Genomic DNA, 26,775 nt, shown 5'->3' on the forward strand with positions numbered 1-26,775 from the left:
CAGTAACATAACATTGAATCAAATCAAATCAAATTGTATTGGTCACATACACAATATTAGCAGATGTTAATGTGAGTGTAGCAAAATGCTTGTGCTTCTAGTTCCGACAATGCAGTAATATCTAACAAGTAATCTAACAAATTCACAATGACTATCTTACACACACAAATGTAACACACAAATGTACACATAAATATATGGATGAGCGATGGCCGTGCGGCATAGGCAAGATGCAGTAGATGGTATAGAATACAGTATATGCATATGGGATGAGTAACGTAGCATATGTAGACATTATTAAAGTGCTGTTATTTAAGTGACCAGTGAAAACCTCATCAGATCCATTTGTTAAATGTATTAAAGTGGCAAGAGATTTGAGTCTGCATGTTGGCAGCAGCCACTCTATGTTAGTGATGGCTGTTTAACAGTCAGGTAGTTTGCCCCCGGTGATGTGTTGTGCAGGCCGCAATACCCTCCGGAGAGCCTTGCCGTTTTGGGCAGAGCCTTTGCCGTACCAGGCGGTGTTACAGCCCGATAGGATGCTCTCGATTGTGCAACTATAAAAGTTTGTGAGTGTTGTAGGTGACAAGCCAAATTTCTTCAGCCTCCTGAGGTTGAAGAGACGCTGTTGCACCTTCTTCACCACGCTGTCTTTGTGGGTGGACCATTTCAGTTTGTCCGTGATGTGTATGCCGAGAAACTTAAAACTTTCCACCTTCTTCACTGCTGTCCCGTCGATGTGGGTGGGGGGTGCTCCCTCTCCTGTTTCCTGAAGTCCACAATCATCTCCTTTGTTTTGTTGACGTTGAGTGAGAAGTTATTTTCCTGACAACACACTCCGAGGTCCCTCACCTCCTCCCTGTAGGCCGTCTCATTGTTGTTGGTAGTCAAGCCTACCACTGTTGTGTCGTCTGCAAACTTGATGATTGAGTTAGAGGCGAGCATGGCCACGCAGTCATGGGTGAACAGGGAGTACAGGAGAGGGCTGAGAACACACCTTCGTGTTGAGGATCAGCGGGGTGGAGATGTTGTTTCCTACCTTCACCACCTGGGGGTGACCCGTCAGAAAGTTCAGGAGGTTCAGACTCAGGGGTTCAGACTTAGGTCCTCAAACTTAATGATGAGCTTGGAGGGTACTATGGTGTTAAATGCTGAGCTGTAGTCAATGAACAGCATTCTTACACAGGTATTCCTGTTGTCCAGATGGGATAGGGCAGTGTACAGTGTGCAGTGTGATGGCGATTGCGTGGTATGTGGACCTATTGGGGCAGTAAGCAAATTGGAGTGGGTCTAGGGTATCAGGTAGGGTGGAGGTGATATGATCCTTGACTAGTCTCTCAAAGCACTTCATGTTGACAGAAGTGAGTGCTACATGGCAATAGTCATTTAATTCAGTTACTTTAGCTTTCTTGGGAACAGGAACAGTAGTGGCCATCTTGAAGCATGTGGGCACAGCAGACTGGGATAGCTATGATGAAACTGGCTCTCATGAGGACCGCCACAGAAAAGGAAGACCCAGAGTTACCTCTGCTGCAGAGGATAAGTTCATTAGAGTTACCAGCCTCAGAAATTGCAGCCCAAATAAATGCTGCACAGAGTTCAAGTAACAGACACATCTCAACATAAACTGCGTGAATCAGGTCTTCATGGTTGAATTGCTGCAAAGAAACCACTACTAAAGGGCACCAATAAGAAGAAGAGACTTGCTTGGGCAAAGACACACAAGCAATCGACATTATACCTGTGGAAATCTGTCCTTTATGTCTGACAAGTCCGAATTTTAGATTTTTGGTTCCTACAACAGTGTCTTTGTGAGACGCAGAGTAGGTGAACGGACCATCTCTACATGTGTGGTTCCCACCGTGAAGCATGGAGGAAGAGGTGTCATAGTGTGGGGGTGCTTTGCTGGTGACACTCTCTGTGATTCATTTACAATTCAAGGCACACTTAACCAGTATGGCTAAAACAGCATTCTGCAACGATCCCATCTGGTTTGCGCTTAGTGGGACTATCATTTGTTTTTCAACAGGACAATGACCCAACACACCTCCAGCCTGTGTAAGGGCTATTTGACCAAGAGGGAGAGTGATGGAGTGCTGCATCAGATGACCTGGCCTCCACAATCACCCGACCTCAACCCAATCCCCTTTATCACAGGAACACATTTAACAAATCAAATCTTTAAGGTACAATCTGCAATATTTACATCTGCTCAATGGTCATGTCAATGAATGGTATTAAAGACCCATTAATTCTTGAAGAATATATTTTAGAAGTAGCTCATGACCTACAATTGGCTTACCCAACCCTAACCCCAAAATATATGTTGTTTTATTTCAATGTTTGTAAACAGTTTGTTAACAAACAACACAGACACATTTTTTAAATTGTTTTATTAATTGTTGTAAGAGGAGCTTTTGGGGCTCCAAGAGGTCCTTACAATACAGACTCCTCACCTGAGACCTTTACAGCAGTTATAGTGTTCTCACATAGGGAAGCGCAGAGAGCCATTGAATATGATGCAATTCATATTGCTAACAAAGAGCTGGTTCCCTGAGGACCGCCACATCTCTCCCAACACACATCTCCCTTCTCCAGCTGCTGACCGACTGCATTAGACATACACCTAAGTTGGGAATCAGGTTCATGCTCATAATTGTGCAGAATGAACTTGCCATTTACGGACATGATAACAACTACGCTCTTATCGCTCTGGTTGTTACAGGCTCTGAATCTGAAGTTGTGGAACCCTCTCACTGGTGCCGTGAAGATTCCTGTCGTTGGGTTGTGGGCTTGGCCAATGTCGTTGAAGACTTTGGGGTAGACCCGTGTGTGTTCAGTATCGAAGGGTCCTACAACTCTGTCATCAGTCAAACGTGCTGAGAAGGCCACCTTTTGTTCTGTCTGTGGTCTCTCACATCAGATCCTCCACCTCTCTCTCACTGGCTCTCAATCTGGCACCCATGGCTGACAGTTCAGCTGCTTGGCCTGAAACAAAAGTTGTTTATGGAAACAAAAGCTGTCAATGTTGACATATAAATCAGATGCTACTTCAACTTCCAGGATGACTACAAGGCGCTCCCTCGCCCTCCTTTAGGGCAAATCTGACAACGCCTCCATTTTTTTCCTCCCTTCCTATAGGCAGAAACTCAAACAGGATGTGCCCGGACTATTCAGAGCTGGTCTGACCAATCGCAATCCACGCTTCAAGATTATTTTGATCACGTGAACTGGGATATGTTCCGGGTAGCCTCCGATAATAACATTGACGAATATACTGATACGGTGACTGAGTTTATCAGGAAGTGTACCCACTTTGACTATTAACTTTTTCACATGTACCAACACATGGGTGTGATCATTCTACAGTGGTCCCTGTAGCGTACGATCAAACCGGTGTGATTAGAACGGCCAGTTTCGAATGATGCAACAATCAGCATTTGAGCTGGCCACTGTTTTTTCAGAAACATTTTGCACAAACACAGTCTTTACAAAGTTTATTTTGTAATGCAATGTTCAGAGATTCACAGAAGTATCTACAGCATAACACAATCATCCAAACCAAAAACAATGTGGGCTACATTTGTCCTAGCGCTAATTCACAGGCGGTCATATTTTTATAACTCTCTGGCTGAGAAACTATATTATGAATTAGCAAATAACAATTACTATTATAATTAATCACATCACGGGTGAGCTCACCATTGATTGAAATAATTGAGTAAAACACTTTCTAGTAATCGAAAGTAATCCGAAGATGGTTAGTTTCTGCAAGCTGCCGTGCTTTTTTTCTCTCACAGAAACCAGATAATAAGAGAAGACATGAGTTTGGTCTGTTTATAGTATGCATGTTGAAGGGGGTGTGTCGTCTACCATCGTTCACATCCCACCATTCACTTCCGGGAAGTTCTCAAAAAATTTGTGAACCCTTACTCACCTCATTTTCTTATAACATCTTTGGTCCGACAGACGATTACGTGACGCCCAGAATGTATTGTATGTCAACAAACATGGCTCCAAACAAAGCTGGAATTAGCTTAGCTCATCATAATCAGTACAACCAATTAGTACACCCTAATAGGCACAAAATATGTGCCCATTACAATCTATGCAAGAATTGGAATGCATGATTTATCACCGGTAATTGAAAAACGTGGATAAAACAGTAAATATATCAATAATACCACACAAAACATTTTCTGATAGTAATTTATCGATACAAATGGCGCGTGCAGGCAATCAATCACATAACCTCTCACTCTGAGCCATTCAGTGTTGTTGTTTATGTATGTAGCTAGTGAGCTAAGCTGTAGCATTAGCAATGTCTTTCAAAAGGAGACAACTGACAAATGCGGAAATTCTGGAGATGTAAAAAAATTCTGACAGTGACTCTGAAAGTCAGGAATCAGATTCTGACAGTGAGGAGCTGCCCCCCAGCCATTGAGAACCCTGAATCTGAGGAACCCTTGTCCACTGACAAAGTCCCAGTTCCCTTTGAAGATGCTGGTGGTGATGGAGGCAGACCGACAGTGGATGAAGTACAGGAGTTCTGTGGTAGCTGGAAGGCTGCCAGCCATTTCACCCCTCCTGGCCCTGCTGTTTGCTTTGACGAGTCCCAGTCTGGAGTGCAACGCCCCTAGCCATTTCCATCTGAGGCAAAGTGCTTCAAGTTGTTTCTGACAGAGGAGCTGGTGGGAGACATAGCAGAAACCAATCACTACAGGAGAAGAGAGAGCCAGGAGTGGGGGGGGGGGGGGACAACCACAATTAGTGAAATGTATACCTTCCTGGTGACAGTCCTTCTCATGGGGATAGTAAAGAAGAACTCCCTAAAAGAATACTGGAGCACAATATTCATCAACAATGCTACTGCCATCCTAAATGACCCGTTATACAAAATAAGAAATGTCAACTGTTGGTAGTAAAGTGGCATGACAAACGAGACGTCCATGTCCTCTCCACTGTCCATACAGCAACCATGTCGGGCCACAGGGAAGGTGGACCACCTGACGGGAGAGAGAAACAAACCAGACAGAGAAACATCAAACCAGACTGCGTGCTTGACTATAACCTCAAAATGTGATCAGTGGATAAGCGGAGATGATAAACAGCTTTGTGTAATGCACTCAGAAAACGACCAAGTGGTATAAGAAGATATTTTTCCATTTTTCCAGGGTAGCTTCAAAATACAACAAGCCAAATCTTCTCTGACGCAATTAGCATTGTTTTACAGAGCTAATAGAATAATGTAGCTAGCTACATAAGCACAATTGAATATAACACCATAAAGGTTATGAAATGAGTAACGTTACCTCACGTGTCCGCGGTTATAAGGAATATACACAAATATATTATGCTCCATACACACAGTGAGCTGTAGTAGAAACGGTAAAACACGACATTATATCGTAATAAGGCACTTACTTTGATAGAAACACAGTCTGGATTTGAACCTGGGTGTCTGTAGTGACGCCCATAGCACTGAGACACTGTGCTTTAGACAGCTGCGCCACTTGGGAGTCATAAGGCCAGGGTAGCTTCAAAATACAACACATGCTAATACTTCTTTGACGCAATTAGCATTGTTTTCCAGAGCTAATAGAAGAATGTAGCTAGCATGCAATAAAAAGCAAATTAATTACTTAAAAATCATACAATGTTGTTTTCTCGATTTTTGTTTTAGATTCCATCTCACAGTTGAAGCGTACCTATGATAAAAAGTACAGACCTCTACATGCTTTCTAAGTAGGAAACACTGCCGATTTTGCAGGTTATCAAATACTTGTTCTCCCCACTGTACACACACACACACACACACACACACACATTTTTGTAATAATGACAATTGCAACAATACTGAATGAACAATGAACACTTTTATTTTAACTTAATATAATACATAAATAAAATCAATTTAGTCTCAAATAACATGAGAACATATGTTAAAACGAACCACAAGCTTCCATGGGTCTTCAATATTCCCAGTTAAGACGTTTTAGAACACACACACACACACACACACACACACACACACACACACACACACACACACACACACACACACACACACAGCTCTGAAGTGACAATGATACTGAAGAGTCTGCTTAGGAGAAAATACTCTCAACTGTTTGAATAAAAATAGAGTTTAAGTTACCTGTGATGAATGTTGAAAACAAAAACTGTAATTTCTATATGCAGGAAATCCTATTTTAATAATGGTCATAATTCCCATGACACCTTCTAGCAAAATCTGACAAGCGGTTCCTTCATTCATTTATTCCATAGGATATTTTTAGATTCACTTAAAATAAGGTCTGTGTTTCGTGTAGGCTTACACCACCTTGCCAATTTTATAACGGTGTAGATATCCATAGGACAAGGTAACTCTGATCAATATTGACTAAATATAAGCGAAGATCATTTTTTTTGTAGAGTGGATTTATGAATACATGTTGACAAACGTTACCTTATCTTAGTGAGATTTGCACGGGTATCAAAACGCCGAGGCGGTTTAAGCCTGCACGAAACACAGACCTTATTTGAAGTAGATCAAGACATTCTCTATGGAAGACATGAACGGTAAAATAACGAAGGAACCACTTTCAAGTTCAGCCGCAAGTTATTACAGGAATTATAACGACTATTTCTCTCTAAACCATATACCTTTAACTATTACGAGCCTGCTGCTGCCTACCACCCCTCAGTCGGACTACTCTATCAAATATCAAATCATAGACTTAACTATAATAAACACACAGAAATACGAGCCTTACACGGAACCCAAACCGGCTCGCGCGTGCACCATCGTGCGCTATCTAGCATAAATTAATTTTGCCTCCCCCCACACCAAACGCGATCACGACACGCAGGTTAAAATATCAAAACAAACTTGTTCCAGTATGATATGTTAGATAAAGGAATAACGACAGACACCAATGTCAGGTTCAATAGCCTTGTTTGTGCATTGTACGAATGGCTACAACTGGAGTCCGGGGAACAGTCCGGCTAGTCGATTACCTATCAACTAGACTCCGTAACATCATCCTTTTCAATAGAAAGTGCAAACATAAAGGCATAACATTAAGTTCTTAACAGTCAGGTCATAACAATAGAAAAAGCATTACATTTATTTTTTACTTCAGTTGTCATCTTCCTTTTTTAATTTTAATTTAATTATTTAAGAACAAATATAGATTTTAATTAACCGAGGGCAAGTTAACAGTCCCTTGCTTACAGAGTAAGCCTGTCCGGTGGCTTGCACAGCCGACCCACCCGTGAGTAAGTATTGGCTCTGACAGGGGTAGGATTAGGGGCACGAGCTGGAGAGCTTGGTGGGGTAGAAGCCTCACCTTCAGTTGGCCCATGTCTCAATTCTGCACCCATTACCCTTAGGCCTGGACTGTGATCCAGCTCATCTAGGTGAGTGTATGGCGTGTTCTGGTTTGTCTGCTCTGCTACGCGCAGATCCACCCGATTGCGACGATAGAGGGAGCCACCAACATCCACCAGGTAAGAACGTGGTGCAACTCTCTGCAGGCATGTGCCCAGCCTCCAAAGTCCTGTGTGGTCTCCCGGCAGCGGTTTCATCCTTATCGTTTCACCCACCTCCAGCTCTGGTAGGTCCCGAGCAGTCCGGTCGTAGAAGCACTTAGCGAGCTGCTTTCTGTGACGCAGTTTGTCCGTGACGCCAACCATGACGCAGGGCTCAAGTAGCTTGTTAGCTACGGGGATGGTAGTCTTCAGACGTCTGGACAGAAGGCGTTGTGCTGGGCTGCTGTCCATGTTTTCAGTGGGTGTGTTCCTCCACTGTAAGATCGCTTTCCATGGGTCGTTGCTGTCGCGCAAGGCCCTGCTTAACAGGTTTTTTGCAATCTTGACAGCTGATTCTGCCTTGCCATTTGCTTTTGGGTGTCTTGGAGAGGAGGTCACGTGGTCAAACTCCCATTCTGAGGCGAAACGCTTGAACTGTGCAGTGAATTGTGGGCCATTGTCCGTGATTACCTTGTCAGGCTGACCTTGCCTTGCAAACTGCGCCTTGCAGTGCTTTATGACCGTCTCTGCAGACAAGTCAGGGAGCAGTTCAATTTCCCAAAAGTCAGAGTAGTGATCAACGATGAGAAGATAGTCCTTTTGTCTGTGGCTGAATAAGTCCATGCTGACGATTTGCCAGGCCCTTGTGGGCAGTTCGTGTGACATCATGGTTTCCTTTTGCTGTTCGTGAGCGTACTCGTTGCATGTGGTACAGTTGCTGACAAAGTCTTTAATTTCTGCTTGCATGTTTGGCCAGTATAATGTTTCACGAGCCTGGCGGTAGCATGCATCACCTCCAACGTGACTAGAGTGTATGCGGGTAAGCATCTCTGGACGTAGTGATTTGGGAATAATGACCTTCTGACCTCTGAACAAGACGCCATTTTGCACGCTGATCTCATCTCGAAAGGTCCAGTATTCTCTCACTGTGAAAGGTGTCTCCTCTTTCAGGTATGGCCAACCCGCGAGAGCCATGGACTTCAGTGACTGTAGGCGTTCGTCCTTGTCAGTGTGTTGCCTTATCTGGGCTAGGCGGTGATCTGTGACGTTTAAGTAGTCTGCCTGATTGATCTGTTGAACATCTTGTTGTTCCTGCTGTAGCGAACAGATGGCCTGCCGCTGATAGACAGTGCCTCTGCCTGTACATTGTGTTGTTGCCCTGCTCAGTGTGTCGCTGATGTACATCTCTGGTCCTGGCTTGTAAATTACCTTCAGGCTGTAGTTTTGCAGAGTCGGGAGCATGCTTTGAAGCCTCTTGGGCGCGTTGAGGAGAGGTTTACTGAATATGGCAATGAGTGGTTTGTGGTCAGTTTCAGCGATGACCAGGTCTCGCCCATATAAGTAGTGATGGAATTGCTGGCAGGAGAAGACGATGCTGAGGCACTCTTTCTCAATTTGTGCATAGTTTTGTTCGGTGGGGGTGAGCGCTCTCGAGGCAAACGCAACGGGCTGGCCTTCCTGCATAAGGCAGCATCCACGTCCCCTTTGGCTGGAGTCGCTCTGGATTGTGACAGGCTTCATGACGTCGTAGTAGCGCAACACTGGCATGGATGAAGCCAGAGATTTCATCTCCTGCACTGCGGCCTAGTGCTTGGGTAGCCAGTGCCATGGTGTGTCTTTGTCCAGCAACCGACGCAGAGGCTCACAGACTGCTGATAGGTGTGGCATGAACTTTGCAAGATAGTTTGCAAAGCCGATGAGACGCTGTACTCCTTTTGTATCAGACGGGTTTGGCATGTCGAGGATCGCTCTGACCTTGTCTGGGTCCGGCTTCAGGTCTTTTGCCGAGAGAATGTGGCCATGGAAGTGGACGTCTTTCACCTTGAACTGCAGCTTCTTCAGGCCAAGGCGAAGCTTAACTGATCGGCAGCGCTCCATCAGTGCCAGGAGCTTCACATCGTGGTCGCGTACTGCTTCTTCGTCTGTGTCACCACAGCCTACGATCAGGACATCATCTGCGATGGGTTCAATGCCCTTGAGCCCAGCCAGTAACTCGTGCTGCTTACGTTGGTATATCTCAGGCGCCACCGAGACACCAAACGGGAGCTTGAGCCAGCGTTTCCGACCCCAGGGGGTCCAGAAGGTAGTCATGAGGCTGCTTTCTTCATCCAGCTTGCATTGAAGGAATGCATCTCGGGCATCCACCAAGGTGAAAATCCTGGCCTTGGGAAGCTTATAGAGGACATCCTCTAGTGTTGGCATGATGTAGTGGGATCGTTTCAGTGCTTGGTTCAGATGCTTTGGGTCGATGCAGACCCTCAGCTTCTCTGGTTTTTTCACTATGACCATATTGCTGATCCAGTCAGTTGGTTCAGTCACAGATGTCATGTGGCCATCGGCCTCATTCTTGTCCAGCTGGGCCTTCCCAGCCATTTTCATTGCAATGGGCACATTGCGAGGAGCACACTGGACTGGAGTGATGCTCTCATCCACTTCAAAGTGTACCTCCCCAGGTACAGATTCAACGGGCATGTTGAATACATCGTCATATCTGCTAAGTAGTTGTTCTTTGGACAGGGGTCCATGCTGGACATGATCCACAATGTGCAGGTCATTTGGTACAGTGAACTGCATCAGTCCCAGGCGTTCGCATGTAGAGCCTGAGAGGAGAGGATGTTGACTGGTTTTTACAATCTCAAACTCCAGCTTGTGTTTGCGTCCCCGAATAACACATTCGGTCTCAAAGGTGCCCATAGAGCTCATTAGCTCTCCTGAGTAGAGCTTTAGTCTAGTATCGCTGGGCAATAAGATGTGTGTCAGGTGCCAGATTGATTTTGTCTTTGTAGCTCATTACGTTGCATGTAGCACCAGAATCCAGTTGACATTGTTGTTACTTGTTGTGTAATCACAAACCATTTCTTCCCTCTTGAGTGTACAGCCCCAATGGATTCATGCATGTAAATGTCACTTTCACTTTTCAGCTCTGAACATTGAATGACATCATCAACACAGTGAATCTTGCCCTCACTCACCCTTCTTTTGCTTTTGAGACACACTTTTGCAAAATGATTATTAGTTCCACAAGCTCTGCATGGTTTTTATGTAGGCAGGGCAGTGCTCTTTGCCACTTTTGTGTGTATTCCCACAGTATTTACATGCTACGGGGCTCTCTGTGTTCACCGTTCGTGGTGAATTGCTCTGCCTCGATTGGTTTAGTCTGAATGTCTGCCTAGCAACAGCGTGAACGGTATCAACGTCGGAGCGTGGGGTTTCGATTTCCATTGCTCTCATTCTCATGTCAGTGACTTCAGCAGTGCGGCACATTTCAATGGCAGTTACTAATGGCAGTTACTAAGTCTCTCTCTCTCAGTAGACGCCGGCGTGTATCCTCATTTTCAATTCCCAGCACTATTTTGTCACGAATCAATTCATCTTTCAATCCCCCGTATTCACAAGTGGCGGATTTCTCTCTCAAACGGGTTACAAAGTTGTGTACTGACTCACTTCCTGTTTACAGCTTCCGAAAACGAACCGCTCATAAATTACGTTTCTGGCGGGTTTGAAGTAATTCTCCAATGCATCCAATATAGCCTTTGCATCACACTGTTGACGTGCTGTGAGGGTGAGATTGTGCCGGTAGATATGCCTGCATTCGCTGCCCATTAAACTCCTCAGAGTTGCCGCTTGTACCTCGTTGGGTTTCTCATGTAGACTGGTCGCCAGCGCATAGTCCTCAAATTCATCCCTGAAGTTGTCCCAATTAGTATTCCAGTCCCCTGTGAGAACCATGGGATTTGGTGGCAGAATGTTCGCTGCCATAGCAATGGAATATGAGATTTCTTTGCCTTCAGTCATCGACGTAGGTAGTGATGCTAGCTAGGCAGCTAACAACGAGTTGATCAGTGTTGTGAGTAGGAAACGGCGTGTGTTCGCATATGGAACGTAACTGCGCCTATACTGTACTTAGCTACAAAAATAACAAACGTGTGTTTTCCGAGCCACTTCTGATACCATGTTTCAGTATGATATGTTAGATAAAGGAATAACGACAGACACCAATGTCAGGTTCAATAGCCTTGTTTGTGCATTGTACGAATGGCTACAACTGGAGTCCGGGGAACAGTCCGGCTAGTCGATTACCTATCAACTAGACTCCGTAACAAAACTCGGATCCAATGACATTAATTTGGGGACAGGTCGAAAAGCATTAAACATGTTTGGCAATTTAGCTAGTTAGCTTGCACTTTGTCCTATTTAGCTAGCTTGCTGTTGCTAGCTAATTTGTCCTGGGATATAAACATTGAGTTGTTATTTTACCTGAAATGCACAAGGACCTCCACTCTGACAATTAATCCACACATAAAACAGCCAACCGGATCGTTTCTAGTCATCTCTTCTCCTTCCAGGCTTTTTCAATGTTTAATTTATATGGTGATCGCATCTAAACTTTCATTGTATTACCACAACTACCGGCAAAACAGTTCGTCTTTCAGTCACCCACGTGGGTATAACCAATGAGGAGATGGCACGTGAGTACCTGCTTCTATAAACCAATGAGGAGATGGGAGAGGCAGGACTTTCAGCGCGATCAGCGTCAGAAATAAGAATGAGTTCTATTTTAGCCCTTGGTGTCACAGACGCCTATTGGTGCGTGCGAGCAGTGTGGGTGCAATAATTGAATAACATGGATTTCTACATTTAATTTGCGACTCTCGCGCAAGCGATGTGTCCGGTCTGGTCAGCATGTTAGGTCAAATCCGGAAACTATCACCTCAAAAACAAAACGTTTATTCCGTTCCGTATTTTATCTAATGGGTGGCATCCATGAGTCTAAATATTCCTGTTACATTGCACAACCTTCAATGTTATGTCATAATTACGTAAAATTCTGGCAAATTAGTTTGCAAAGAGCCAAGCGCCCCAAACTGTTACATATACCCTGACTCTGCGTGCAATAAACGCAAGAGGTGACACAATTTCACCTGGTTAATATTGCCTGCTAACCTGGATTTCTTCTAGCTAAATATGCAGATTAAAAAAATATATACTTGTGTATTGATTTTAAGAAAGGCATTGATGTTTATGGTTAAGTACACATTGGAGCAACGACAGTCGTTGATTGATTGTTTTTTTATAAGATAAGTTTAATGCTAGCTAGCAACTTACCTTGGCTTCTACTGCATTCACATAACAGGCAGGCTCCTCGTGGAGTGCAATGTAATAAGGTGGTTAGAGCGTTGGACTAGTTAACTATAAGGTTGCAAGATTATATCCCCCGAGCTGACAAGGTAAAAATCTGTCGTTCTGCCCCTGAACGAGGCAGAACGTTCCTAGGCCGTCATTGAAAATAAGAATGTGTTCTTAACTGACGTGCCTAGTTAAATAAAGGTGTAATCAGCAAAATCGGCGCCCAAAAATACCGATTTCCTATTGATATGAAAACTTGAAATCTGCCCTAATTAATCGGCCATTCCGATTAATCGGTCGACCTCTAGTAGAAACGATATAACACGACATACAGAAACTAATATAACGTAATAAGGCACTTACTTTGATAGAAACTCGCACATTTCCAAAGTTATTATTGGTAACAAAAACAACAATGACTACGATGCGGGCAGCAGACGGAAAATGTGAACATGTGTGTGCAGATCCTGTTCTGATGGGATATGCGCAAATGTCTACAGACTTGAACTGCACAAACAATTGGAAAGTGCTTGGGGAATTCTGTCCGGGTCAGAAATTTCAAAAAAATTAATTGTCCGCAAAAGTAAAAAGCATTACTTTTATGTGAATGAATGAGGAGGCAGAACACACCTCAATTCAAACTGTTCATAGAAAATAGAAACTTCATCATTTGAAATTGACAAGATGAAAACAGCCTATAAATAAAAACAGGCTGCGTTTGAGGGCAGCTCTGATTAAATGTACTGTTGCATAAAAATCACATGCTGGAATGAAGAGAACATGCTAACATCACATTATAACGTTCTCATTAGAACGTTCTCTCTCACGCTGGGGCGACCGTTGGAGGTATTTGGAACTCACACATGAAAAGGTTAAAACCTACCCTAACCAGAAACCTGTGGATAGATGGCAGCATTCGTGCAAAACTGAAAGCGCGAAACACTCTATATTAACCATGGCAAAGTGACTAGGAATATGGCAGAATACAGTGTAGTTATTCCCCCCGAAAGGCAATCAAACAGGCAAAACATCAGTATTGAGACAAAAGGGAGTCGCAGGGTCTACAGACAATCACGGACTACCAGCCACATCGCGGACACCGACGTCTTGCTTCCGGACAAGCTAAACAGCTTCTTCACCCGCTTTGAGGATAACACAGTGCCACCGATGCGGCCCACTACTATGAACTGTGGGTTCTCCTTCTCTAACCCTCGCAAGGCTACTGACCCAGACGACATCCCTAGCCACATCCTCAGAGCATGCACAGACCAGTTGGCTGGTGTGTTTATGGGCACAATCTCTCCCTATCCCAGTCTGTTGTCCCCATATGCTACAAGATGGTCACCATTGTTCCTGTACCCAAGAAATCAAAAATAACTGAACTAAATGACTAGCATTCACTTCTGTCATCATGAAGTGCTTTGAGAGACTAGTCATGGATCATATCACCTCTACATTACCTGTCAACCTAGACCCACTTAAATATGCTTACCGTCCCAATAGATCCACAGACGATGCAATCGCCTTTCCACTGTACACTGCCCAATCCCATCTGGACAAGAGGAATAGCTCAGCATTCAACACCAATAGTACCCTCCAAGCTCATCATTAAGTTTGAGGACCTGGGTCTGAACCCCGCCCTGTGCAACTGGGTCCCGGACTAAGGGGCAACCCCCAGGTGGTGTAGGTAGGAAACAACACCACTTCACTGATCCTCAAAACAGGGGTCCCATAAGGGTGCATGCTCAGCCCCCTCCTGTACACCCTGTTCACCCATGACTGCACACCTCCAACTCAATCATCAAGTTTGCAGACAACACAACAGTAGTAGGCTTGATTACCAACAATGACGAGACAGCCTACAGGGAGGAGGTGAGGGCTCTGGGAGTGTGGTGCAGGAAAATAACCTCTCACTCAACGTCAACAAAACAAAGGAGATGATCGTGGACTTCAGGAAACAGCAGATGAGCTCCCCCCTATCCACATCGATGGGACTGCAGTGAAGTTGGAAAGCCTCAAGGTCCTCTGCGTACACGTCACTGAAAAACTGAAATGGTACACCCACACAGACAGTGTGGTGAAGAAGGCGCAACAGCGTCTCTTCAACCTCAGGAGACTGAAGAAATTTGACTTGGGACCTAAAACCCTCACAAAACTTTACAGATGGTACGGCAACTGCACCACCCGCAACATCAAGGCTCTCCAGAGGGTGATGCGGTCTGCCCAACGCATTACCGAGGGCAAACTACCTCCCCTCCAGGACACCTACAGCACCCGATGTCACAGGAAGGCCAAAAATATAATCAAGGACAACAACCACCCGAGCAACTGCCTGTTCACACTGCTATCATTACTTAGATTTGTGTGTATTGGGTATATGTTGTGAAATTGTTAGATATTACTTGTTAGATGTCACGATCGTTGGTTGAATTAATGGACCAAGGCGCAGCGTGCGTAGAGTTCCACATGTTTATTTAAATAAAACTCACAGAAAACAATAAAGCGCAAAATGAAACGTGAAGCTATGCAGTGCTCACAAGCAACAATACATTAACAAGATCCCACACACAACAAGTGGAAAAAAGCTGCCTAAATATGATCCAACGATCAACGATATACAGCTGCCTCTGATTGGGAACAATACCAGGCCAACATAGAAAAGGAAAAACTAGACTACCCACCCTAGTCACACCCTGATCTAACCAAAATAGAGAAATAAAAGGTTCTCTAAGGTCAGGGCGTGACAGTACCCCCCCCCCCAAAGGTGCAGACCACGGCCGCAAAAGCCACGCCTCAGTGGCGTCTCCGGTGCGGGGCATAATCCCCGCTCCGCTCGCGGATCCGCCAGCTCCGGTGGCGCCTCTGGTGCGGGGATTGTCGCCGGTAGCGCCGGACCGTGGGACGTCGTCGGAGGCTCCGGACCGTGGATTGTTGCCGGGGACTCCGGACCATGGTTCATCGCCGGGGACTCCGGACCGTGTTTTGTCGCCGGGAACTCCGGACCGTGGATCGTCGCTTGGGACTCCGGACCATAGATCGTCGCCGGGGACTCCGGACCGTAGATCGTCTCCGGAGGCTCCGCGCCATGGACCATCACCGGAGGCTCCGGGCCCTGGATCATCACCGGAGGCTCCGGGCCCTGGATCATCACCGGAGGCTCCGGGCCCTGGATCATCACCGGAGGCTCCGGGCCCTGGATCATCACCGGAGGCTCCGGGCCCTGGATCATCACCGGAGGCTTCGGGCCATGGTTCATCACCGGAGGCTTCGGGCCATGGATCATCACTGGAGGCTCCGGACTGTGAACTGTTGCTAGAGGTTCCGGACTGTGAACCATCGCTGAAGGTTCCGGGCTGCAGACCGTCGCCGGAGACTCTGGACTGGGAACCGTCGCTGGAGGCCTGGTTCGTGGAGCTGGCACAGGATATACTGGGCCGTAGAGGCGCACTGGAGGTCTGGAGCATAGAGCTGGCACAATGCGTCCTGGACAAATGACCACCTTCGCCCGGCAAGTGCGGGGAGCTGGCACAGGACGCACTGGGCTGTGAAGGCGCACTGAGGACACGGTGCGTAGAACCGGAAAACATGTCAACGGAACGGTGACCAACTCCATACGGTGAGTACAGGGAGTTGGTTCTGGTTCCCACCTTGGCTCCGCCAACCACCCCATGTGACCCCCCCAAAAATGTTTTTGAGGCTGCCTCTCGGGCTTCCGTCGTGGCCGCGAACCCCAGTGTCGTAGTTGTTGCTCCTTCGCTGCCTCGACCTGCTTCCATGGCAGGCTTTCGTATCTTGCCAAGACTTCCTCCCAAGTCCAGGATATTCTCTCCTCGACCTCCTCCAAAGACCAGGATGCCATCTCCTCCCGGGCACGCTGCTTGGTCCAGTTGTGGTGGGATCTTCTGTCACGATTGTTGGTTGAATTAATGGACCAAGGCGCAGCGTGCGTAGAGTTAAACATGTTTATTTAAATGAAACTCACAGAAAACAATAAAGCGCAAAACGAAACGTGAAGCTATGCAGTGCTCACAAGCAACACATAAACAATACATAAACAAGATCCCACACACAACAAGTGGAAAAAGGGTGCCTAAATATGATCCCCAATCAGAGACAACGATAGACAGGCGCCTCTGATTGGGAATCATACCAGGCCAACATAGAAAAGGAAAAACTAGACTACCCACCCTAGTCACACCCTGTGACCTGTATGTGACCAATCAAATTTGATTTGATTTGAGATGAGAACACAAAATCAGAACACAGAACACATTTGATCAGAGAGGTTTTACCACGTCATCAAGTCATTTCAACCGATGTTGTCTAAGACCGTGAGATGTCTGCCGCTGCTGTTTTAGTAAATCATCTCCTGATGTCTCGGCACAGATTGTAAATGTTTTTTTTCTTCTTCTTTTGGGGTAGAACTATCACAGCCGTTAACAATATGGTCCATATTTGGTTTTATGTTTCTAATATTTTGTTGTTGTTGTTGCATTATAATATACTCTAATAGCAAACACAGCAATCACTGTGTCCCACCTGCACAGCTAAAACTTGAATTGTGCCTTTTTCCTAGGTCTTTATTCTCTCAAACACGGGGGGAGTCTGTATGGGAAACCATACATTACTGTACACCATTTCTCTCTTTAGACAAGGCCTTCATCCTGTCAGGCCTTTGTCTGCTTTCCGTTAGTGATGCCATTGGTTCGTCACGGCAGTCGCAGATATGGCCATGCAATATTTAATTAATTACAGTCTTCATGGCGAGGATTCTCCATGGCAAGGAAGGGCAGGCCTCCTTCAAGGGTGTGACACAAGAGACCGAATCCCAGCAGGATGTGGGCATACATACATTATTACTCAGTCACAGAATATGGATGAGTGTAGCAGCAGGGTTAAGGCGGGTTTGTTTTCTTGTTCATTCTGGTGTGTTGGCGCTTACTGTATCTCTTCTGATGATGAAGCAGAGATACGAGAGAGAGAGTTGAACAGGTAGAAAGAGACACATTGGGGGGGGGAAGGGGAGGAGAATATCACGAGGCTCTTTCTTTTCAACTTCTCTTACACTTTTATGTGGAAAAGGGGGCCAAAGGCCATCAGACATATTTTCTTAGTTTCAAAAAATGTATCTTTTCTCCTTTTTCGGTCCTCTGGTAGTTGGAGTCGTGTTTCACTGATTGCTACTGACATTCAGCGCATTCCTGACATAACACAAACTAGCCTAAATGGTACGGGTTCCTCCACACGTGCAGACCTGCTCTCAATAGAGCCTTTCACTGCATCCCTCCATCCAGAGAGAGAGAGAGAGACGTTGAGGAAAAGAGGGCGAAAGAAGAAAGAGGGAGAGGGGGAAGAGAGAGAGGAAGATGAAAAGAGAAGGAGAAACAGATGGAGAGATGGAAGGAGTGCCTACAGAACCATTTGCGTGCCCTGCCCCCCAGAGATTATTATTATTGCATGTTCAGCCTATAGCCATGGGATTAGGAAAACGTGTGTGTAGTCTGAAGCATCCACAACTACCCCATCACTCTTAACCACTAAAATGCACAGCAGTAGAACCCAATACAGTCCCCATTCCCCACCATCCAGTGGCCAGTCAGTATGAAACATATTTGTGTCTAGTTTGACAGACACTTCAATGGTTAGTTAGTGATTCCTCTGTGCTGTTTGACACACATTGTTTAGGGAGCGTGTGTGTGTGTGTGTGTGTGTGTGTGTGTGTGTGTGTGTGTGTGTGTGTGTGTGTGTTTAGGGGTTGGCTTAGTGGGGGAAAGAGAGCCATGAAAGCAGAAAGAGAGCCTTGAGCTCCCTGGGCCCTCAGAGAGAAAAGAGGAATGAGGGATGGAGTCTAAAAGAGGGTCAAAGGTGCCACGGAGGGCAGGAGAGGAGAGGAGATTAGGTGTTACAACCACACACCTAGCAGAGGAAGGCAGGCAGTAGGTTAAAGCGCTGGGCCAGTAACCGAAAGGATGCTGGTTTGAATACCCGAGCCGACTAGGTGACAAATCTGCCGATGTGCCCTTGAGCAAGGCACTTAACCCTAACTGCTCTGGATAAGAGCGTCTGCTAAATGACAAAAATGGTCAAATTGAAATGGTAGGAGCTCAAGACTGTTAGGTATCTGGTAGGAATGAAGAGAATCAATAGGATATGACTTATTCTTTGCTAACCCAGTGTTGTTAGTAAGTTATTTGAAATTGTCGCAGAGTCTAATGATTGCTAAACGTTACTACACAGAGATAGACTAGCGATTAGCATGCTAACCAGCTCCTGTTTATTTCAGTACAGCTCAATACAGGTCGGTAGTGTCTCAGCAGTAAATCACTTGTTGAGCTAGCTAACGCCCTGCTAGCATCCTTTTGATGGGCTGCTAACGTGGGAGCCTGTGACGAAATCCCTATGCTGAGAACAATGTGCCTTTCATGACATGTGATAGCAATCATAATGATATGTGTGAGAGAGAGAAACCTCGAAAAGGAAAAGGAGGGCCTCACACTCTAGGAGGTCTGATGCAATAATTGAATAAACAGCGTCTCGACAGCCAAGCTGTCTTCATCAGGATGTAATGACAAACACTGCGGGTCACTAGTTTATATAGTTTGGAAGGACACACAGGTGTCTGTAATCATGGCCGGGTGTGGCCTGATATCATTGGTTGATTTACAGATATAAATAAAAACATATAAAAAGCATCAATGGATAACATACGATCATAGATACAATTTAGCTACACAGGCATACAAACATTTACAATGAATAGCAAAGGAGAGAGTGAACCCTCCTCGCCAATACCAGAGAGGCAAGGGAAAATGGTCTAGAGGGTAGTGTCTGCACGCACACGCACTGTACCTGCAGTGTTGATTGACAAACATGACATGAAGAGATGACCGATCAGGACAGTGCGCTCTCCCCGGAGGAGAACAGACAGGAGAGATGGTACATAAGCACTGTCCTGTACATAAACACTGTCCTGATCTGTAGGCCATTTTTTCATGTCATTACTGAGGACTGGACAGTCATGGTTCCATCCGGTCTGGTCCTGTCCTGATACTGCAGCTAAACAGACATAGCTGCCATGAAATGCTGCTGTAATGGGGAAATGTGGCTCACATTTATGAAATAGTACTGTATGAGGTGGTGTTTCCTGCCAATACGGCTCCCATGTGATTACCAGTGAACCTAGAACTGGGTGACTGGGTTCACCTCAACCACACCAGAGGCACGGGTTCTGCTCACTCTGGACTTCTCCTCCTTCTATTCTATCCCTTCTGTCTTTTTTTCCCATTCTTATCTGTCTCTCTCTTTGTCTGCTCTCTCACGCTGCCCAGATGTTTCTCTCTGACATCCTTCCTTCGTTCCAATACTCCAGCCTTCTCTTTGGTTTCTCCGGATTCCCATTTTCTTCTCTCTCTCTCTCTCTCTCTCTCTTTCTCGCTCTCTGGATTCTCTCTCTCTCTCTTTCTCGCTCTCTGGATTCTCTCTCTCTCTTTGCCGGCCCAGATGGCATCCCTGACCGCGTCCTCAGAGTGTGTGCTGACCAGCTGATGGACAACTTCTCAGCTGACAGGCATCCCAGAGCCCAAATGACTTCGCCCCGTCGCGCTCACCTCAGTCATCATGAAGTGCTTGTGATGGCCCACATCAAGGCCAGCATGCCAAGCACACTGGACCCACTCCAATGTACCTACCGCTCAAACAGATCCACAGAAGACGCCATTTCCATCGCTAATCACATGGCCGGAACACCTATTTGAGAACGCTGTTCATTTACAGTTCAGCATTCAACGTTATTGTTCCCTCCATGCTCGACACCAAGCTCAGAGCCCTGAGTCTGGACACCACCCTCTGCAACTGAATCCTGGACTTCCTGACAGGCAGGCTGTGAGGATTGGCAAGAACAGCTCCTCCACACTGACTCTTAACACAGGGGCCCCCCAGGGGTGTATCCTCCGTCCTCTGCTGTACTCCCTGTTCACCCACGAATGCGTGGCTTTGTACGACACCGACTCCATCCACAAAGGAGTTGATTGTTGACTTCAGTAAGCAGAGGAGGGAACATGGCCAATCCACATCAACGGGACTGCAGTAGAGAGAGTCACAAGTTTTCAGAAATTCGACATGCCACCCCGGGTCCTCTCCAAATACTACCCCTGCACCTTTGATAGCGTCCTAACTAGGTGCATCACGGCCTGGTATGGGAAGTGCTCCGTCCACTATCGCAAGGCCCGCCAGCGGGTGGTGAATACGGCCCAGTACATCACTGGGATTGTGCCCCCACCCATCCTGGACATGGTGCCTGAGGAAGTCCTGTAGCATCATCAAGGACACCACACACCCCAGCCACGAGATGTTCACTCACTTACTGTTGAGCATGAGGTCTGATACCAACAGGCTCAGATACAGTTTCTATCTACAAGCCATTAGACTGTTGAACACTTCAACTGGACTGACAACCTGCTCTGATTCTCCACATCTTAGCATACATGCACACACCCTCACAGACATACACACACATACACATATACATTCATGCTACACACACATCACAACTGCTTCCTTCCTTCTCTCTCTCTCTTTCTTTTCTCTCTTTCTCCTGCACTCCGTTTCCCTCTCTCTCTCTCAGGCTGTGGCAGCTGTAAACCTTACCGTGACTAACTGTCATTAATCTTCCCTCTCCGGGGGCAGGCTCTTGACTCTGTGCCAGAGAGTGGTTCACAGGGATTGAGGGAAGGACAGAGGGAAGGAGGAAACCCAAAAGAGAGCTTTCCCCTAAAACACACAAACAAAGTCGTTCCCCTCCAAACACACCAGTGTGTGGCATTGCTGAGTTCCTTGCCCCCTGGGAACTGAATCAGTCCAACTAGGATGCAGTGGAGTGTGAGCTGACAAACAAACACACTGGTTAACACCACTTATGAGCATGTCGTTGAATTGCCACCCTGGCTGCTAATAGTGTGGACTGGGAGTGTGCTGTTATGCTCAGTTTATTGATGCTTTGGAGAGCCTTGGATGGACACTTCTAAGCTCAACTTATTTTGTTTAAGATCCATTTTCTGCTGAACTCCCAACTCTTCACATCCAACGCTCTCCTCATGTGTCTTGACATGCTGTCTTCTTAGCACTTGTTTCCATCTCATTTCATGTCCTGAGAATGAGTCCCTATCTGTGGTCTCTGTGGGTTTTGCTGTGATGATTTCCTCCGGTGCTGACTCATTCTCTGTGTAAAGTGACTGAGCACAACTGCCTTATAACTGACCCCGGAACAGGTTTCACACAGAAACTGCCAACAGCAAAATAGTCAAGTTTTTTTCCCATGCTATGTACTATATATCGTTCAGATACAGTTTCCTCCTAGCTAACCAACAAACCAACCCATCCACCCAGCCACCCACCAACCATACTTCACCCACCCACCAACCATACTTCACCAACCACACTTTCTACCTCACTTAGTTATGATAAAGCTCAAATTCCATTGAAGCATTGAGGTTCAAGTGAATGAAATGCTTCAAATGCAAACTCAAAGCTCTGAAATCTCTTCCACCTAGGCTTCTTAACCAATGTTAATGAAAGACCATTGATTAAGGTAGTGGTAATAAGAATTGTAATCTGTAAGGCCGTCAGACATAGATCTTAAGAAATGGTATCCTCTAAATCGTTATCGTCATGTGTTTTACAGAAACTTGGCCATTGGCATAGGTATCCAGAATTTCCCAGAGGGCCTTGCGGTGAGCCTCCCTCTGCGAGGTGCAGGGATGTCCACATGGAAAGCCTTCTGGTGAGTAACACTTCTCTGTTGATCCACGGAGTACCTTCATATGGACCACTCTGTTCATCTGCATCTGAACTCATACTAAGGGAATTGTTTTATCTTGGTTTGACAGCCAATGACGGAAGGAGCCAAAAAGGGCCCCTAGTAGGGGTGTGAGCGTTTAAACGAAATTGGGATTGTTAACATTAGGGGGGAGGGAATTAAAAAATGTCTTTGCCGTGTTATAGACTAACTAGATGATAGGCTATAAAGGCCTGGGGAAAGTTGTGTAATATAAATTGAACCAGAGAGGAAGACACACACTTTAGGCATGATGTTGTGAGATACAGATTACCATATGCACACTGTTCTTTCTGCCTACCCCTCCTTTCTCTCCTTCCCTCGCACTGGCTCGCCTGCTCTTTCTCTTGGCTAATGATGACTCTGTGTGTTCAGTCTTTCGGTCTGTTGTGTGTAGAATATCCTAACATGGTCATTGATGATAGGCCCTGCTTTATTGAAGTTGCGAGACATAGCAAGACGAGGAATTGCGAGATACAGCGTTCCATTTCGAGATACAGCTTTTGATTACCGATCGATGTGCCTAGTGCACGGTTCTGACGCTCTGCCTGGTGGCCGACCTGCCTATACTGTGCCCTCTCTCTCTCTCTCCATCCCTCGCTAGCTCGCTAGGAAATATGTGTTTGTCTTCTCGGAGGTGTCGGCAACTAATCAGTCTCCTCCGTTCCAAAAATACTGAATCTTGGTGAAATACAAACTTTGCCACGTGGAATTGAGGTACGGTACCAGTAGTGCAAGTGCAATGTTTAACCGACGCACCTTGAGACCCAAACCGTTGCTGACAGCAGCCGCATTGTGAATTTGCGTTGGAATTGTAGGAATTTTTCTTTTTGTTTTAATGGAAAACCAATTTTTAAAAATGGCAGTTTAAAAGTTAAAAGATCATATTTTTTGTTGTTGTCACATCCCTACCCCATAGGGTTCTAACTAACTCATGGTCTATTTCCTCAGGTATGGACAGCTCAGTGGTATGGTAGAACCAATCGCTGGGTTGCTAGGCAGCGTTGCCGTGGTGCTGGCGGAACCACTGTTGCCATACGCCCTGGCCTTCGCTGCCGGGGCCATGGTGTATGTGGTGGTTGATGACATCATCCCAGAGGCTCAACTCAGGTGGGTGGCCACGCAGACTGATGGAGAACATCGAGCGAGATTTGAGGGATAGATGTTCTATTAACAGTGCCCTCCCATCGCTAAACCCGTGTCTTAGTCAAGGCTTAGCCCATGTCTTAGTCAAGGCTTAGCCCATGTCTTAGTCAAGGCTTAGCCCATGTCTTAGTCAAGGCTTAGCCCATGTCTTAGTCAAGGCTTAGCCCATGTCTAACTAACCCTTTCGAAAACACTTGAACAAAGTGTCCTAGTAATACATAAACATACAACGAGAGTGTGACAGAAAGGAAAGAGACAGAAAGCATAGAATATGGCCGAGAACGAAATACATTTTTCTGTCTCTTATTTTTTAAGTTTTCCCACCCTGGTTCCAACTCTTTGCTTGGTTGTTCATAGCGCTCCCCATCTCTGTGACTGAGCCAGACTTGATCAATCGCTGTCTTTGTGTAATTGTGAGCCGCAGGGAGGGAGAGTGGGAGAGGAGCAAAGACACGGTCCCCCTGGAATGTTCTGGTTTTCACAACCCTGGGCGTATTGTTTGCTTTAAAATTCAAGACGGGAAGCGAGCTGTCTTTTGGCTTGTCCTCTCTTCAACATCCAACAGTTTGTGTGGGTAGACTGTTACTGTGAAGTGTGTGCCTGCTGGCCTGTTTATTGTGTGTGTGTTTGTGTGTATGTGTGTATGTATGTGTGTGTGTCTATCATTCTGTCTTTGTCTCCGTCTGTCCGTCTCTATTTCTGTCTGTCTGCCTCTATTTCTGCCTGTCTATCAATCTTATCTTTCCAGACTTTATGTCTCAGTGTACTGTATATGACTTAAGTACTGTATAAATACACCAACATTGATTAACCCTGTCCATGTATATTGTCTTGAAGTGGGAACGGTACGTTGGCTTCCTGGACCTCCATCCTGGGCTTTGTAGTGATGATGTCACTGGACGTTGGGCTGGGCTGAGGCTTCGCTTGGAACACCGCTGATGTCACAGAATATGACAATCACCAGACCTCGAAAGAAGAAAAGGGACCAAATCTGCCTTTTCTCCAACTGCTTGCTTTTATTTTATTTTATGATATGATTTTTTTTAAATGTTGGAATTATAACATTTTGCGCATTTCATCCAACGATCTGCATATCCGTCGATTCTGATTTTACACCCAGTCGGCTCAGGGATTCAAACCAGCGACCTTTCAGTTACTGGCCCGACGTTTTTAACTGCTAGGCTGCTGTCCCGTGTGCTCCCTCTCTGGCCTCTAGGTCACCAGGCTGCTGGTTATGGCGATACACCTGTCATCATCGTTAAGCGCACCTACCCATCGTCAGACTCACCTGGACTCCGTTGCTTCCCTGATTACCTTCCCTATACATGTCACTCCCTTTGGTTCCTTCCCCAGGCGCCATTGTTTCCGTTTCAGTTTCATGCCTGTGCATTGTTCGTGTTTCTTGTTTTGTTTTGTGTTTCGTTTATCGATTAAGTCACTCCCTCCCTGAACTTTCTTCCCGACTCTCTCTGCACATCGTCACAGCTGCTAGCCGCCCTGATTCTCGAAGAACATAACTTAGAAATGCCTCATGAGCTCAGTGCAAGCGTCGTACCCTATCAGAACCCAGAATATAATCTTGTTTTACTCCAATGTTTGTGAACAATTGAAATGTAAACAAGCACTGCATAGCCTCAAAACATGGTTAAAACTATTATTTGGATATCATGAATAGTCAGTCTTTGCATCCATAGCTATGCTTATGAATTTGAGAGTGGTTCCATTTCTCCAGCCTAACCCTCAGCGTTTTACCAAAGCAGTGGTGGGGTTTGGGTTTTGTTATTGTTTCAACTGCAGATTGCCCCTTTAGGATGCTCAACCAAATACTTTGTTTTTCTTCTGAAAATGCAAAGAATTATGTTTGATACTGGATCCGAATTATAAAATGTGACAATACTTGAAGATTGATGTTTGTATGACTGGTTTAGATTGGAACTGAGACAGCCGTGTATGAAAAGTTGATATTTTGTATTGAATGGATCTTTATGGAGTGTGTGCCATGGGGTTACACCTCTAAGGGCTTATGCCATTTTGGCTCCAGCTGTGTCGACCACTGCACAGTTGTACCTCAACACTGTGTTTTGAAGGCTAGTTATGGTCACTGAAGGAAACACAGGGATCTGTGTCTACAGACATGTCACGAATAACCAGCTGAATGTATTGGTTTGCCGAATCTTTGCTCAGATGAGGATGTACTGTAAAATATTCAGAAATGGCGCACACCCTGATTCATTCAGGATGGCATGATGTTTTCATCTTCCGTGAAGCAAACAGTTAAATGACAGAGTGATTCTGTGTCTATTTTTCCTTTTCTCTTTAACTTTATTGAGGGAGGGAGGGAGGGAGGGAGGGAGGGAGGGAGGGAGAACATAATGCATGGTCCACTGTGTGTTTGGACGAAGGGAATGAGAATAGCAACATTTTACAGCTTGCTTCTTTCTTTTCTCAATCTTAGCACACCTTTCCATTCTTATTACATTGTTATTATAATACCGTAACATTCCGCTATTCTTACAGATGAAATGTCATGACTAATGTGAAGGTTGTGTGAGAAAACAGCTGGGACAGCTCGCCAAATGGAATGCCAGCCACATAACTCAAATGAAACCTCCCTTTTGCCTTTCCATTTTTTTTCCATTCGTGAACTGTACTGTACTGCGTGAGGCAGGGGGGGCTTTTAAACCCTTGGGACCAATTAGAATAAGGACTTCCCTGTCCATGTAATCTCATTCATTGTGATCTAAAAGGCTAAACTGGTCCTAAATCAGCACTCCTACCCAGACACGCTTGAAACAAACTGCCCCTTGTCGCCCTGCCTGACTCTGTTCTAGCAGGGGGGGGGGGGTTAGATAGAACAATTCCAAAGGGAAAAGTGAGAAAGACGTGTTATTGATGGCGACGATGATGTAATAAACCAATACTGCTTCCACTTTGTGTGTTTTTTTTCTCTACGTTGTGAGTCAGTGGGGGTCAACCCTGGTTCAGCCACTGCCCCACTGACTCATGAGTCACTGGAATAAATCACACACTGTACTGTAGACCTTTACTGCCATGCAGCTGTGCTCTTACTGTACACGGCCCGAGCCTAACTGGAAATGGTGTAAATCATGCATTTTTTTTTTTTTGCCATTGGGAGATTG

General features: G+C 45.7%; 1 protein-coding gene across 1 annotated transcript in view; it reads left to right on the forward strand.

The window, feature by feature from the left end:
• LOC115144000 (zinc transporter ZIP11-like) overlaps nt 1-25,926 on the forward strand; it is a 126,024-nt gene extending 100,098 nt beyond the window's left edge. The window contains exons 5-7 of the mRNA XM_029684560.2: nt 22,337-22,435; nt 23,441-23,599; nt 24,473-25,926. Of these exons, the coding sequence (XP_029540420.1) occupies nt 22,337-22,435; nt 23,441-23,599; nt 24,473-24,551 (337 nt within the window). The 3' untranslated portion in view covers nt 24,552-25,926. The remainder of the gene's footprint in view (nt 1-22,336; nt 22,436-23,440; nt 23,600-24,472) is intronic.
• The last annotated feature ends 849 nt before the right edge of the window (nt 25,927-26,775 follow it).

The sequence above is a fragment of the Oncorhynchus nerka genome, linkage group LG16 (assembly GCF_034236695.1).
Source record: "Oncorhynchus nerka isolate Pitt River linkage group LG16, Oner_Uvic_2.0, whole genome shotgun sequence".
Lineage (NCBI taxonomy): Eukaryota > Metazoa > Chordata > Actinopteri > Salmoniformes > Salmonidae > Oncorhynchus > Oncorhynchus nerka.